The sequence below is a fragment of the Poecilia reticulata genome, linkage group LG21 (assembly GCF_000633615.1).
Source record: "Poecilia reticulata strain Guanapo linkage group LG21, Guppy_female_1.0+MT, whole genome shotgun sequence".
Lineage (NCBI taxonomy): Eukaryota > Metazoa > Chordata > Actinopteri > Cyprinodontiformes > Poeciliidae > Poecilia > Poecilia reticulata.
The window spans coordinates 21,290,346-21,306,920 of record NC_024351.1 but is presented as its reverse complement, the minus strand read 5'-3'; the positions used below and the strand labels follow the sequence as shown (position 1 = coordinate 21,306,920).

At 40.6% G+C, this 16,575-nt stretch overlaps 2 protein-coding genes across 8 annotated transcripts in view; one reads left to right on the top strand and one right to left on the bottom strand.

Moving 5' to 3' along the window:
* disp1 (dispatched homolog 1 (Drosophila)) overlaps positions 1-3,387 on the bottom strand; it is an 85,331-nt gene extending 81,944 nt beyond the window's left edge. For 2 of the 5 annotated variants that reach the window (XM_017302282.1, XM_008398138.2), the window contains exons 1-3: positions 3,079-3,265; positions 949-1,044; positions 667-805 (exon numbers count right to left, since the gene is read on the bottom strand). The gene's annotated coding sequence lies outside the window, so the exon portion shown is untranslated. Of the gene's footprint in view, positions 1-666; positions 806-948; positions 1,045-2,720; positions 2,863-3,078; positions 3,266-3,294 lie in introns of those variants that run through there. The other 3 variants (XM_008398139.2, XM_008398141.2, XM_008398140.2) reach the window with 3 other exon arrangements.
* A 2,184-nt stretch (positions 3,388-5,571) lies between these two features.
* Positions 5,572-16,575, top strand: part of hmbox1b (homeobox containing 1 b) — a 21,214-nt gene continuing 10,210 nt past the window's right edge. Inside the window, exons 1-3 of one of the 3 annotated variants that reach the window (XM_017302268.1) lie at positions 5,572-5,839; positions 10,500-11,180; positions 16,306-16,391. In XM_017302268.1, coding sequence (XP_017157757.1) covers positions 10,507-11,180; positions 16,306-16,391 — 760 coding nt within the window. In that variant the 5' untranslated portion in view covers positions 5,572-5,839; positions 10,500-10,506. Of the gene's footprint in view, positions 5,840-10,496; positions 11,181-16,305; positions 16,392-16,575 lie in introns of all 3 variants that reach the window. The other 2 variants (XM_008398151.2, XM_008398150.2) reach the window with 2 other exon arrangements.

Below are 16,575 nucleotides of genomic sequence, written 5' to 3'. Positions count from 1 at the left end.
TATTATCAGAGCAGCAGATAAATGCSTGCTCAGACCAGGCTATTAAATCTCAGAAGACATGTGGGATGAATTTTGTGACAATGAGGACAAATACCAGAGTTGTGAGCTAAAAGGTAACGGCAGGGTTTTATCCCGAACATCAAAAATAAAAAAAAGGAAAGAAAAACACGCACGCACCCGCTAGATTAGGTGCACAATCCGAAATGGCATCAAAAATAGCATCGAGACCAATTTTAGAAGCAGAAAGATTTGCCCTGCAGATGAACAGAGGGTCACGGAGGAACGTTGGCCAGATGCGGACAGGAGCCAGAACCAGATATCAAGCAGCTGTTATGGACAGCTGTCCCKGCCAGTTGTTTGAGGGGACTGGGAGGCCAGCATGAGGAATTCAAAGCCGTTTTTGAGGGGGGAGGGGGGGAAATGCAGCTCAGAACGGGACAGACCTGGYTCTCTTCAAGATAACGCTTCCTTTTCTAAATCACAGAGCGCTCAAAACAAAACCGCTTTTGAACAATCACCATGGAAAGAAATTAGGCTAAACACACAGCAGATGTACTGTTTTGGGAGGCAGAACACTTCCACAACAACTTAAAGACCACACACACACACACATGCACACACACACACACATAACTCTAGTGTTAAAACAGAAGTCTCTTTACTCACATCATCAGTAAATGATTTCCAGCCCTGTAGATGATGTTTACTTGTTGAAGGACATTGTTTGGTTTAAAAGCAACTCAAGGAATACCCAGTTGAGMAGAGGGAATACMAGGCGTGAGAGCGGCCTCTAGTGGCTTCTCTTCTGAAACGCACAARCGTGAGACGGAGTAAAAGCGTACCTCCAGGCTATTGTTGGCACGTCTCTTCTCCTTCTCATTCATTACATGTTCACACTGKKAGTATAAGTGTGAAATTAACAATCGGGGCGTGTTTTTGTTTACTTACTKTGAATTCTTGGAAGGATCTGTGGGGTTGTTTTTGTTTGGGGTTTTTTGGTCCTGTGGCAATAGGATGAGTTCACCTGGCAGCTTCTGAGGAATCCTGATGAGAGAAAAGAMAAAAACTAAATGTTAAGTTAGACATGTACCAATCAATCGTCTAGACCAGTGGTTCCCAAACTACAGCCCGCGCCCCTGAACAATACCAGAGAGCATTCAGATTTTTTTTTCATACATTGTATTTTTCCGGTTTATATGTGGATTTTTCTTCAACCACCAGGAGGCTCTTTAGCAGGAAGTGTGTCCTGTAAACTGTGGGTGTTTTGTTTTGCATGGCGCATTGCTGTCATCTGTTAGACTTTTAGGGAACTGCTTGACTTTTATGTTACTTAATCAGTACGGTTGTTTGCTTGCGGTAGGTCAGATGAACACACGCGTCTGTTATGAACGCCGCATTCCAGGTCGAATTCTTCGAAGCAATGCCTGTAAGTAGCAGCTTATACTTCAAAACGAGCCTTTATGTTAAAGTTACTTTCCCTCAATGGAATATATACTAGTCAGTCCCAGTGACCGTTTCACTAACGGTTTTTGCCCATGTGCTTTCTGGGTAAAAATCAATGAGAAACGCGCAAACCCCCCAACCCCCGTCAAATATTTCCGGCAGCGCAGGTGATAAACGTGTAACACTGTTTCTGTTACACGTTAGCACCTACTTTGATTTATTACAAAATTAAGGGGTCTATGCTTTGACGCCTGAATACATTTCTGTCATGATTAAAAATGTGTTTTACAATAAGTTGCCCCAGTAGTTGTTGCAATAAACAGTAATACTGTTTTTTGAGACCATTTTCAAGTATTGATAAAAGGCTGTTGGATGGATGGATGGACGTTCACCCCATCACAGATCAATAAACTTTAATTTCGTAAAGAACAKTTTTAAATTACAGGGAAAAAAACAGTAAATATTTTTGTTCTATTTACAAAAACAGTACATTTTTGGYMWTTTTTTTTSTTTGTTTTATTTATCAAAACAATAAATAAACTGGATTATGAAGTCTCTGTARACAAAATCTCCCATAAAGAAGTATTAATCATTAGAATGGAAATGATTGAGCGCATTWTAATGGATCATGCGATTAATTATTGCGACAGGAGTATTCGCTACCTCCATAAAATAACCTGCAGCACATATTATGGCACTTTGCCATTTCAAGCATTTTACTTCTTCTGAAAATTAGTATATCAGGTTACAAAGAGAGATCAGAAAGTTGGAAAATAACCCAGAAAATCTGATTTGAACATCCCTTCTCACAGGCTCAGCTAAACTTGGAAATGTCTCCAGATTCTTATAATAAGACCATCTAACTGAGCTGGAATAACGCACCAAAAATATTAGGACTTTCTTTTTCACTTCAAAGTTTTCTGAATTGTGGCTGGAGAGCTATATGATGAGGATAAGTTCACTACAAACTTATCACAAAAACTAAATGATTTTTTAAAAAATCAAGTTAAAGTAGTTAAAATTCAGAAAGTGAACATAAATTAAAAAAGTTGTGGTAAATCCAGGTGATAAACTTTGTTTTTCTGGACATAACTTGCTGCCACAGGCAGGTGTCCAAGCGCACAATGAGCCTCATACAGTATTGTTTATATGTGGCTTTAGTCTTACAGTGAACATTTAATACGCATTATGAACCAGTATCATTCTTACAGTTAAAAGTTAACTCAGCACCTGATTTTTAAAAAATGTGCATAAGTAGGCTTTATATTCTTACGCACACTCTTATTTTTAGCCTGGAGTATTGTTTTCTATCCATTTGAGCCAGTTATGATGTTATCATTGTAGCTTCGGCCTTATGTCAAATCACAGCTGACCCAGTCGAAGCTAGCCTGGCTCGTTTCCTCTGAAGCTCACAGGCCCCTGGAACAACATTCAGAAACACATTCCTATCACCCAGCTCTGAATATTAGCGCCATTTCAGCTTTAAAAAACAACAACATGGAGCTTGAATTCACCCCCACCTCGCTAGCTACGGTTATGTTAGCTGAGTGACGCTGCTAGCCAGCTAACCGCTGACCAAAACAGCTGGCTGCTGGCTGAACAGCGGCTCCTTTCACCGCCGAACTACATACTCACACGGGCTGCCACGGGCTCCGAAAGCCGAACGCAGGGACGGTGCCAGAACTGGGATGGGGAAAAGTATTCCTGGTCGTCCAGATGGAGTTATTGTCGGATGCCTAAGTTCAAACATCAAACCATGTTGGGTGGGCTGCTGAGCACTGAGGAAACAGCAGTGCAGCCCAGGGAGGGCTGAAGGGAACTGGGAAGGGCACTAGAAAGGGGGTAGTTTACCTTATTGCATCCTGGAGATCAGAAAAGTGATTTATTTTGTGGCATTATTTCATTTTTGGCTATATAATTACTGTTCATTTAAAAATGTAAATGGTTAGTTAGTAGAGCACGCGCAAGACGTGGTTGTCCTGGAATCGATCTCGAGCCAATCGCTACATGCCTTTTCACGCTCTTCGCCGTATTGAAAACCTAAAGAAAAAAAAAAACTCTAAGCAAAATAAAAAACTGTAAATGAATGGAAGTGACTAAAAATAACTCATTTAATTTAGAAAAGTAACCCTGTCTGCCCAGGTTTGAGCAATTTTTTCCGCAGATTTTAGAGAGCGTACTTCTACTTCAGAAGTAAATATGTCTCAGCTCAAAGACAAAATGCTGTATTTTTCAATTGGCATTTGAATTTAAATGCCTGTTACTGGTTTGAATGAACATGTTACATGTAGAATCTGTAAACTAGCCATTTAAGAAGTCACATGGAAGATAGCGTACAAGCTTGGTGATGGAGCGGTTTCTTTCCACTTGTGGACACATGGGGGCGATATAACCACAAGACTGCAGTTGAACCGCTCGGATTTTGATTGCAAATTATTAACATTAACAAAATTCAGTGTCGAGATTTGTTTGGGGGCTTTTCCCTTAAAGATTTCTTCTTTGTTTTTGTCATACCTCACATTTACAAAACACAATCAATGTCAATACACAAAGTAAAAAAAAAAGAAAAGAAAAAAAAAACAGCTTTCAAAAAATTTGACCTTATAAATCTAATAACTGGCCACTTTCTTTAGGTGTTTAGTGATAACTAGCTATACATTTACATCAAGCCCATTTCCATGTATGGAAATTACATTTCATTACATTTCCATGTATGTGTTTTTGCAGTTAAGTTGATGCCTATTTTCAAATCAAATGTTTTTGATGAACTTTGATAGAAAGTGGGTAACTTAGAGCTAATTAAGAAAACCAAATGGAGTTAAAGCTTGCATGCCCACAGGGCAGAGAACAGAACGATAAAATGCAACTGCACCAGCTCTGCAAATGCAAAACAGGCACAGGCTGAAAAATATTAATGGTTAACATGAGTGACCTCTGTTTTTCAGTAGAAGTGTCCAATTTATTTGCATACCAAGTTAGCCACCTGGTTTCTGCACATTCCACAATTAAACCTCATTTAATTCCATCTCTCTAACTGCTGAACAGCTGGGTCAACGACCTAGACTTTGCACATCCATAACAAAACTAAAATATATGTTTCAAAACATCTGGAGGGTTGCTTTGATTCTTTCATGCATGTTTGAGAAATCCTCTAGCCTCTAGCAACCATTCAATGTGAAATGCCTTGGTGGGCCTAACCCCGCCTTCGAGGTGCAGCTCCGCCCCAGAGCTTTCTTTTGTTTTCTTGTTTTCTCTGAAACCTTCTACTCCCTTTCCTGCTTATTTACAATGCAAACACCTTAGAAAACGACAAATTAGCATTCAGAAATATTATACAAGTTAGTTTTGCAGTCATCAGAATTATCTGTCTTGTCCAGAATGTTATGAAAACATGGTCTCCATTTTATGTTATTTGTATCAGTTCTCATAAAATGATAGAAGAGGATATGGCCACGCTTTTTTTCAATTTCAAAATTAGAGCTAGAATTAGAAAAATATTAGTCAGAGTTCAGAGATAAAAAAATAAAATATCTGAATACTTTTTCCGCCCCCAATCACTGTAATCCTGCTCCACATTTTTCCATATAAAATAGCAAAGGGAGTGACCAGAACATGAAACATTCTTTTGGATCAAATATAAAAACATATTTTATAGTTATTTATTTTAGCTCCTGGTGGAGGTTTAGTGCATAAAAGCAGTGATTTGTTTTCTGGATATAATCACTAATATTCTTTCATAGGGGCTGTATCAAACACTGACATTACAGGGGTGCTCAGTACCACGAAACAGTGGTTGTATGCTTTCACTAATTAGTTTGTGTTACTATGTCCAAAACTTCAATCTTATACCACTTCACTAAAATATTAAGTGTAATTTACCTTTCTTTTTTTTAATGTACGGACATGAAGACCTCCCTACATTTTTAAGCAACAGGAAATTTTTTGTGGACTTTATGATGCTGTTTTCATTCCCAGAAACTTTCCTACTGGCTGCCTGGCGCTGCTTGGTGCCTGCTGTCGGTCGCATTAAAAGCCGCACCGCCCCTGTTTCTGATGTGACAGCTGTAGATCCACGAGCCCTCAGCTCCACCTCGCTCTCCTTCCCGGGATTTGTAGTCTTTCGCCTGGAGAACTCCGCCGCGTGTTATAAAGACCTTTGTGGGAGTAAAACTACAGTTCCCTCTGCGCTCCTCGAAGGTGTTAGTTGTCAATATGGCTGTTGTCAGACAGACAAAGCGGAGAGGCAAATAATTCGCCTCTGATTAGAAATCCTTGGAAAAGGGTCGTGCAGGGCACTGCCATCAAACTGCGTTATAATTCGGCAGCAGTAAAAGACACCGCTTGGCTTGTGCGTTACTTTTAAAGTTAAATGGTGAAGTGGACTATTTGAACCGAGGTAAGTCATGTACTTTACTGTTTCCCACACTGAAAGTGATGTTATTAATATGAAACGCTCGCTAGCCAGCGACGGCGGCTAACTATAGGCAGCTAGGAGCGGCTTTGGCACGGCTAGCACATTATGCTAATCACTTCATAGGCTCTCTGCGACCGAAATAACCCGGGTTGAGTTGGCTGGCGGCTTCTGTGGTGCCAGTGGACTGTTATCAGGACCAATTCAGAAACGGGACCGCATTAATGAAGTAAAGTTGGACGTGCAAAACGTCACAATGTGTCTGATATGATGTTTGTGCTGTTCGTGGCTCATTTTGGTACGGAAAAATATTCACTCGTCGTTAGCTTTTTGGGCAAAGGGCGTGAAAACTGGCATCAACGCCGGGGGCGGCGTGCCTGCAGCTCCGCTGCTCAGAGCGACACATTGGCGCTGTCACTGCGGGCCACATAGTCAGCAAAACAAAAACACATGGATGGAACAGGCACCACGAACCGAGGAGGTCGGTTCGGACAGACAAGGAGCGTACAATTGACGTAGTTTGTATGTTATGTGTCAGAAACCTGAACCTCTGATTTATTTTCGCTGAAGTTGGCATTATTATCCATTACTAACAGGGGCGTATCTAGGAAGTTTAGGAAGAGGGGTAAAGAGTTCAAATGGTGCCCACTGGTTTTGGGTTGACAAACTAAAAGCCATAATTGGAACTTCTTTACTTTTCTTTAAGTTGCTGTTCAATGTAGGCACATATACTCAAAAGTGAAACATTACAAAAAAAGAACACCTCATGTGACCAGTTGTTAATTTAATAATAATAATAAATGCCACTTAACAATTTAAGGTGATCCCAATACTTGGAAAAACATTTTTGTTGTCCTTCCACAAATAAAAAAAAAAAAATCCCACTGTGGAATCATGCAGTGGAAACCAGCTGATGTTTACCAGTGTTTGGATTTTTAAGTTAAAATTGGGAAATGCGGCCATGTTTGCTTAAACTGTGATGGCACTGAATCAGAAGTTGCAAGTCAGAAAGCAGCTTAATAAATAAGAGATTAAAAGAAATATCTCAAAGTGAACCAAGAATTTTGCTAAAAAGAAATGTCTAAGGAGCTTATATTATAATATAATAACATGAAGATATAATTATAATGCACATATTAGAAATATTATCTTTAGACATATTTTAAGCAGTGGAGATGCCCTCTCATCATTGACAGAAAAACATGTAAAAATAAATGTCTGGGAAAACTAAATTCAGATTCAAAATAACTTTTTCATTCCTCCCATGCATTTTGCCCATTTAGATTTAGGATTTGCCAAAAGAGCCATTCTGTACCCGTGTACTCAGTTTGTACCAATTTATTTATCAAGATTTCTTGGCATTATTGAATTCTGAAGATGGCGGTAACACTTTATTTGAAGGGGGTGAATAAGACTGACGTAACATCTGTCATAAACATGACATAAGCCTTCTTGAATATTTATAACTTGTCATAAAGCGTCATTCGGTAAATTATGACACTTTTAATACAAAGTTGACATTATTCAAAATGTCTTTGTTATGACAACTTGACATTAACCAAGAAATCATTACTGATATAAATTTGTTATAAAAGTATTACTGATTGCACTTTAAAAATTAGGTAACTTTGTTATTAAAGGTAAAGTTTAAACAGTAATGATTTATTGGTTAATGTCAAGTTGTCATAACAAAGACATTTTGAATAATGTCAACTTTGTATTAAAAGTGTCATAATTTACAGAATGACGCTTTATGACAACAGTCATAAATATTCATGAAGGCTTATTCATGTTCATGACAGATGTTATGTCATATTTATGAAAGTGTCATGTCAGTCTTATTCACCCCTCTTCAAATAAAGTGTTACCAAGATGGCTAATCATAAAAATGCATGAATCACTCCTATAATTTCATTATTGATCAGTTAATGAAGACTCAAATTGCTGCCTGGTTCTATTGATTGATGTCTTGATCCGTTTTTCAGTGACCTGACTCACGATCAAACCAAATACTCTGAGGGATCTCCTGTTTGGAGATGTTATTTATCAGTCATACATTTAAATCTTTTACAGTGGAACAGAAGTGGACAATTTATTAAAAAGAAACCAAAGAAGAAAAAAAGATTGAACCCTGTATTCCTGACGGGGTCCATTCTGATCCGATATTTTCCTGTGACATTGTTTTTTTTTTTTAATTATTATTATTTTTGTTTGTTTGTAGCTTTGTGTTTTTTCTTCTACTGGACATTGTTTTGACTAGTAAAACTAGTGAATGCTTAACTTGGTTAATGCTTAATCTGAGCGCACATTTATTCAAAAACCTCAGGTTTGTTTGTGGGACATTTTTGTGAATTTATTTAGCAGAACAGAATCCCTCAGACAACAAAGTGCTTGATTTCTAAGCTTAAGAAAAGGATGTTTCATGCTTTGATCCAAATCATTCCATTGTGTTCTGTTTGTATGGAAGCTCTTACTAACCAGTGTTTGCAATGCAAACACACCAGGAAATCAATGTCTGTCCATATTCTTCGTTCAAGCCTTAGAGGAACTTTCACTAATAGGTGATTTTCCATATAATACTCAACACAGTACTATATGGGAAATCATTTTAATGAGCTATAAACTGTAAGGAGTCCTCCATTCATAATTTATCCCTGAGACGTTCACTGCTTATCATATAAGCACTAGCTATATTTAATACTGAGATTGAGGCTAGTTTCACAGTTGGAAGAAGTTTTTATTCTTATCAAAAAAAAAAAAATTGTCGTATTTCCATCTGGGAATTCAGAGAGAAAGCACCTTGTAGTCCCGTCAACATATTATTCCACCTGAGCTGTGGAGCTCTGCAGCCCAACCGACTTGCATGTGCAGAAGAACGTTGACGTCATGCAGCAGAGCATATGGGATCAGTTTTAAAGTTTATTCAGCAATAGGAGTCGACAGGATTGTCAAAAGAAGAAAGCACAACCAATAGCAACGTCCTTTCATGGAGCTTTGACTGCAACTAATGTAGGGAAATCTGATTGGTAGAACTATGAGTGGTGGGACTGTGATGTGATGCGCTTCACTGACAGAATTCATAAATTCATATTTAGGCCTGTCGCAATAATACATTTTTCTAGATGATAAAATGTGCCAGAAGTTATTGCGATAAACAATAATATTGTTATGAGAGCATTTTCAAATCATATGATGATAATGGCATAATAAAGCAAGAACACATTCTCAAAAATCAATACATTTTAAATTCCGACAAACATTTAACACTGGGATAGGAAGACAATTTGATTATCCAAAATAAACAAAACAGATTAAACAACTAAAATTATGAAGTCTATGTAAACACAAAAGGCGAGTCGAGACCAAAGACTTTTGTCTTCCAGTTTTTGGTAGAAAGCAAGAAAAGAGAAAAATTATAAAACATGCCAATACAAATGATTGAGCTTATTTTTAATTTATCATGTGATTAATTTTATTGCTTGTTGTGACAAGCCTAGTCACAATTATTCTTTTCAGCTGTTTGCATCCCAATTTGCCGCGTCTGGTTTCTTCTGGTGCAGAATTAGGACGCACATCTCACTTAAATGACACTAAAATGATTTACGTGAGAATAAATGCAACATAACCGTTAAGAACGCAAGAGCTTTAAAAAATGGCAACAATCATCTGATTTTATTTATCTGGTCTTTTGTGCTGGGTGAAAGGTTTGGAGTGGGTCTGTTCAAATTGCTGTGAAAAGTTTGATTTAGGTTTTATTTACGGGCATCAGAGTCAGAGTCAGAGTCAGGGCATCAGAGAGGGGGTGGAATTAAAACTCTTAAATCATTTCCGGATTTAATAAGTAAAGAATAAGGAACAATGCATTTCTTTTCCTTCCACTTTCTAAGTGTGCAGAACTTGGTTGTGGTGTGTAAAATCCAATTCCAACAAAAAAACGGGTGTGAATACTTGAGCTGCACCCTTCCTTTATTTGTGACCTCCAAGATGACTAACGACATCTTCCCGTCGCTTTCCCACTCTCCACAGTAACAGAACTGTAGCGAGGAGCCGGTGACCCCCTTTTTATTTTAAAGCGGTCGTCATGTCAACGCAGGCTGGGCCGTTGCCGAAAACGGCAAAAAAAAAAAAAAAAAACATTAAAAAAAAATCTGCCGCAGTCTGTTTCCAGAGGCATTGATTTGGAGTCCAGCAAATTGCTTATGAAAAGCATCCAGCGTGGGTGGCGGCGCTGCACAGCGCAGCGCGCGGGGATTATGGAGCAGCTCTTAAAGAACGACAGTCTGAATGTTAAGATAGCATCAGCTGTCAAGGTGACTCTGGCAGGCTGCACGTGTTGCCTGTCGCTTCCCAAAAATAGCTGATTTTTTTTTTTTTCCCTCTGCCTTGCCCTTCCCTTTTTTTTCTTTCACACTTCATCTTTCTCTCTACTCTTCTTATCAACTCCTGCTGTTTTTTTTTTCCCTCCTTGTAATTTTCCTTTTTTCATATCATTCCTCTAACTCCTCCCATCATTTTTCTTTTTTTTTTCTCCCCGTGATGCGACTGTTTCTTATCCTCTGACATCCTGTGTGCTCCCATGTTGTCAGCCTGTGAGTTTCCTGAACTTCCCGCCTGTGCTTCCTGTTTGTCTCTTCCTGCCCAGCAGCAGCAGGATGTCCGACTTCAGCGAGGAGCCGCGCTTCACCATCGAGCAGATAGACCTGCTGCAGCGGCTGCGTCGCACCGGCATGACGAAGCAGGAGATCCTGCACGCGCTCGACACTCTGGACCGGCTGGACCGGGAGCACGGCGACAAGTTCGGCCACCGCACCTCTTCCTCCTCCTCCTCCTCGTCCACCTACCTCGTAGGCGGGGCCAACAGCTCCGCCGCCAAAACGACCGCCACATCCTTCAACAATAACGCCACTGCCTCGGCAACAACCACCACCACCTCCTCCTCTGCGACGTGCAACGGCGGTGAAGGTGGYGACCACTCCTCCTCCTCCCTCGTCGTCGCCGCCGCCGTCGCCTCGTCCACCACCTCCAAAATCTCCACGGCCACGCAAACACAGTTCAACAACAGCGGTGGGGGGCTGTCCCCGTCGCCCAGCAACAGCTACGACACGTCCCCGCCCCCGGGGCCGCCACCGCCCTCGGCCGTGCTGCCGTCGCCCGTGGCGCTGGTGGCGCTGTCGCAGAACGGGCGGGACAGCCTGGCGGCCACGCCCAACGGGAAACTGTCCCCGCCTCGCTACCCGGTGAACAGCGCAGCGGCGTCCAGGGCGTTCGGCTTCGAAGCTGCAGAAGAAGACCTGGACGTGGATGACAAGGTGGAGGAGCTGATGAGGTGAGTGGTAGTGGCAGCTGGATGTGGGGGTGGTGGGATTTGGTCTCAAACTGTTTACTTTGCAAACTTTTTCTCTCACACCTTGATAGAATAAAGCAGATGAACACATAAAGTGCTTCTGAGAGCTGCTTTAAAGGCCTTTTTGTTGTTTTTTTCATTATTTTTTGCTTTTACACTCGGTGCATTTTCATTATGAATAGCGGGGAATTGATGGCTCTTTTTTCTTCTAAGCTCGAAGGTTCATGATGAAAAAGAAGAGAAGCACATTTTCTCTCAGGGTTGTTGAAGTGCAGCTGATGTTGGAGCACCATTATTTCTTTTCAAAGCCAAGACAGCGGGTTCAGTAAAACGTCGCTTCAGCATCACACCAGTTCTGTCTGGAGGTGTCTGAATGTAGAGGCACAGAAACGCAACGATTTTTTTTTCTCTTTTTCTTTTTAAAGCCAACATTGATTTTTTTTTCTTTTTTCTAGAATTATAGAAGCATTTAATTTTGGCCTTTCTACAAGAGACACCGTGCATCAGACTGCACAGTCTCTGAAAGAGAGGCCTTCTTATTAGGTATGTCCCAATATGATTTTTTTACTTTATCGACCGGTATGATATCATTACGAATCATGCCTTTTTTCCCCCCTCGTACATGGAAAAAAAATAGCAGAAATGTGAAATAACATCCCGTCTGTACTCGGAGCTTAAATGAACATCTGACGGACCTTTTTACTGCTCCTCTGATTTAAAAGGAGCAGTATTATGTAAAGTAAACCTTTTTTGAGCTTCACATAATCAAAAACATGCATGCAGTGTTGCCTTGATTCTTTCATGGATGTTTGAGAAATCCTTTAATCTCCATGGCAACCACTCAGCTGTGCAAAACGCCCATGTGGAGCTAGCCCCGCCTTCGAGGACAAAGTTCCTCCTCTTCTTAGCTCCTCTTAGCTGCCGTTTCTGCGCTTCTGCCTCCCAGAGCAGCACCAACTCAGCTCCTTCAGACTAGCCAGCAGCAATTAGCAAACACCTGGTAGAACAGCACATCTGCTGAGCTCATTATAGGAGCTCATCTCAGTGAAACACTGGTAGAAATGTTGTTAAAGGATTAATAGAGGAGCCATGTTGTGATGACTTCCTGAAGGTGGAGTTTCAGAAAGAGAATGGAGTTTACAGAGACTCAATTTCAAGGTGCTAAATCAAGAAGTAATGTTTTTGCAAGTCATATTTGATAACTGAAGGTGCCATAGTTATATTATTGCCATAAAATGTTCCTGTGCCTAGAAACCGCATATTACTTCCCCATTTAAGATGTAAAAAGTCACTTTAGTTTTTGTAATAACTTCCCATTCTAGATGCTGCCACAGACAGGCTTTGGCTTTTTTTCTTCTCCCTTGCTTTAATTATATCCACTTGATGATGACAGACAAACTAACACTTATACAATTATTGGCAGCCCTGTTAAAGCTCTCCTATATTGAATTTGCAGCTGCACAATCTTTCCACTAATTTTAGATCCAACCTTTTTATTTGAGAACAAAGTATTTACTGCTTGCTGTTTTATTTTATTTTTTTACTTGATCTGTTTGAACAGCCCAGAACACAAGAATGTGCTTTGATATAAACCCTTCCATTGTAAACTGTTAAAGATGACAACACGTTAAAAAGCTTGTAAACTTTTGCGATGCGGTGAATCCAGTGCAGTGAGTTGAACATTTAGGCGTATGAAGAGGTTCTGCTCTTTAAGCCGTGGCAGTCCGGCTGCATTATGGAATCCATCTTCTCTGGAGATGATTTCTGTCAGCAGAAACGGTTCCAGTAGCCGGAGCTGCTCGCCGGCGGGGGGGTTTTAATGTGCGAGCGTCATTAAAACGGATCACGCAGATCATCCGTAGTTCCTGCGAGGCCTATGTAGGTCACGTAGTTACATTTTGACAAATGAGAAGGCTCTGCTGGATGCAAGTACAGCCTTGAAGCACGAGCGCTGATTAAATATTAGTGAAACAAGTTGGGACACATTTGAAATGGTTTCAGCTTCAGAGAGGAGATGATTTAAAAAAAACAAAACAAACGCAGCTGTTTGGTTTTGGATAAGGGAGGATTCTGCCCCTCACCTAGCTGGGAACAAAGCATGAAACTCCACTTATCATATGACATGGTGAGGAGTTAATTAGGCCCATTAGCCTGAATGGTTCAGTGTTCCTAATCTATCACGGTACACGTGTTAGTCATTTCCTGCTTCCTTCGGAGCGCTTCACACTACATCCTGATTATCACACGGCAGTACGATCGAGTCCTGGGCGCCGTCCGCCCGTCCCATCGCTCATTCTGCTTTAGACTGCACATTATGAAGAGCAGGAGAGGGCCGTGTTGTACCTACTCAACAATACTCAAAGTAGGCTGTTTGTTGTTGTAGGAGAGGGATGTGTAAATTATACAAAACTTTAAAAGGGTTTTGCAGAAATCAAAGTGGTTACATTTTTTTCTAATGGATACCTAGAGAATGTGCAAAATTTCTCAATGCAGTCATTTCTGACCAATAAAATCGAAATATAGCAGCCTTGTCCTTTGAGGATGCTTGCTGAATTTAGACACAATTAACAAATTAATTAAAAGCACTTTTAGGTGCAGCCAAGTCAGCTTTTTTTTTTTTTTTTGACTGAAAGTTCCTGCATAGACGTGGAATGCAAAGCGACAATAATTGGTATTGTAGTAAATATATCTTCTACTGTAAGTGGACCTGTCACAGTGAACAAAAAATCAACTGATCACATGATAAATTGAAACTTAATTTTTCATTATCATTTCTGTTTTTCTCGTTTGTATCAAAACTGGTCTCCAGTCTGTTGAATTGGTCTCAAATAGCCCTCGTTTTAAATTTTATAATTATTTTTGTTCAGAGACTTTAGAATTGATTTTATTTCTGCTTTTGTTTTTTCTAGATTTTTAAATGTCTTCTGGTTTCAGTGTTCATTAGAATTTAATGAAGGTGAACTTATATCATCATGCCATTATCTCACTTAAATGATCTCAAAACAATATTGTTGTTTATCACCAAGTAAAATTCGCCATAACAGGCCTAATTCTAAGATTTTACTTTGATAATACTGTCCTTATTAAATACAAAAGCTTCCTTTTTTATTTAAAACAAAACTAAAGATGAGCATTAATTTTTAAAAGATTAATAAAAGTCTACATCAAACACCTTTGCTTTGACGTCGATCCAGTTAGATTTTTGGTTGCGGTTAACTTGTCAGCAGAACCCGGCTGCCCGTCTCCTTCCTCCCTTAAGCTGCATATTTTTTCCTCTGCAGGGGTCGGGCCTTTATGTTGGCACCCCTCATCCTCCTCCTCTTCCTCCTCTGTCTTGTACAGCAGCTCTTGCTACATTGATTTGCTGGTGTCAATACAAGCAGCTTTTTTTTTTTCTTCTTCTCTCTCCCAGGCTCTAATTTTAGCCGCGCCACAAGAGCCCGACGTGGAGGATGTATATATCGATGTCGAGAGTCGTGATGCTCTCTCGGGTCGAGGATTCTTGGACGCGCTGCGTTGTGACTGAGCCCGCCTGGAGCTGGGCGGGGGCCTTCCTGTGGGAGACATTAACTTTTCTACGCGTTATTATGGATAAACGCAGCAAACATTGAACGCATTACGTCCCCTGAGGCGAGTCGGGGGGCCACGGCGGTCCTACGCCTGCGAATGTGTAAATATATATGTAGAAGGAAAAGTGGGGCAGAGGGGCTGACTGGATGCCAGACGGCAGGGTGGGTACACTGTGTGACTGCACTCTCCTGCAAGTCTCTGCATGTTTTAATTTTTTTATTTATTTTTCTCCCTCCTCCGTATTAAGTCGATGGAAATGTCGCCTTGAAGACATTTTGAAAACACGTTGATTGCGTCTCCGTTTATAGAGCGGCTGCCTTTGTGTTCCTGTGGAACGCGGCGCTCATTATGCATAAAGGAACAAAAACGTGGTGAAGCTGTCAAAATGGAGGCCTGAATAAAACGGGAGGGTTTAATTATTGGCTTGTGAATGACAGCTGTGACGTCTGGGGAAAAGTATTCACACCCTTAGAGGTTTCTGAAACTATAATCACATTTGAGTGTTTTCATGTAGTAGACCCAAGCTCAGACAGGATGGATCTGTGGACGTCTGTTCCTCATTTTCTTTTGGATTCAGGTCTGGACTTTGATCTGAGCTGATGTATTAGAGCTCTGACTGTAGATCCGACTGGAAGGTGAACCTCCAACAATCTGAAAGCCTGAACTGGGTTTCACCATAGGAATGGTGGGTGGACCAAAAAATCGAACTCTGGTCCTCCGACAAACCTCGGTCTCTGTTCGGTTGAAGTGAACTTTAATGCAGCTTGAATGCATATGTGAATGCCAAGAGGACTGGAGACCTCTTTGTAAGCAGGAAACGGACTACACGGCAGGGCATTCTGGGTAAACACAACCAAAACAAACGCACAAGCCTATCGCTAGCAGGAGAAATGTATCTGGCTCTCTTACCAAAGAAAAAAAGAAATCCTACAACTGCTGAAATCTGACGCCGCTACATTTTGTTTACACTTCAGAAGTTCAGTGTCTTCTTCAGAGATTTTCGTGTCGTTTCCTTCAGTGTGTTCTTGGTGCAGCGCCACCACAGGCGAGGAGGGAAACAGGTTTTTCAAAGTGTTTGGTTTGTTTGACACAGTGTAGCCTGTACGAGAACAGCAGCAGCTTAAAATATAAAAATGTTGCAACTTTGATCCTTGATCAAACCCAGTCTAATGGACTATCAGGTGTGAAAACAAAACTATCCTGTCTTACAGATTCTTTAAGTTCTGCAGCTCCTCCAGTGTTACCTTTTCTGCTTACCTACTTAATGCTCTAGTTGCCATGCCAATTGATTGCAACAGATGTTGGTTTCTTACTCTCTCTGTTCAGATGATGGGTTGAACTGGGTTCTGGGAGATATCGAATCTCAGGATGTTGTTTCAGAACCAAACTCTGCTTTTATCTTTAAAAGTGCAAAAACAACAGCTTTAATTTAGCTTATGATTCAGACACTTATTCCAGCATAGCTTGTTATTGCTGTTTTTCTGCCACTTGTGTCCCGGTTTACTTTTTAATAGTGTTGCTGTGTTTCTGTTTGCAGAAGAGACAGCAGTCTGGTGAAAGAAGAGATCAAAGCTTTCCTGGGGAACCGGAGGATTTCTCAGGCTGTCGTGGCTCAAGTGACCGGTTAGTAGCACATGAATTCACTCTGCTGCCAACTTGGCAACTTTCTTGCTATATTTAGCAACATTTCCCACAAAAAGAAAACCTGTAATGGCCAAAATCGTAATCGACAGGTCAGGCTTTTTAAATCTCTGCGATCGGTGCACCCCTACGTTAAATACAGGTATAATAATAATAAATGATTTAT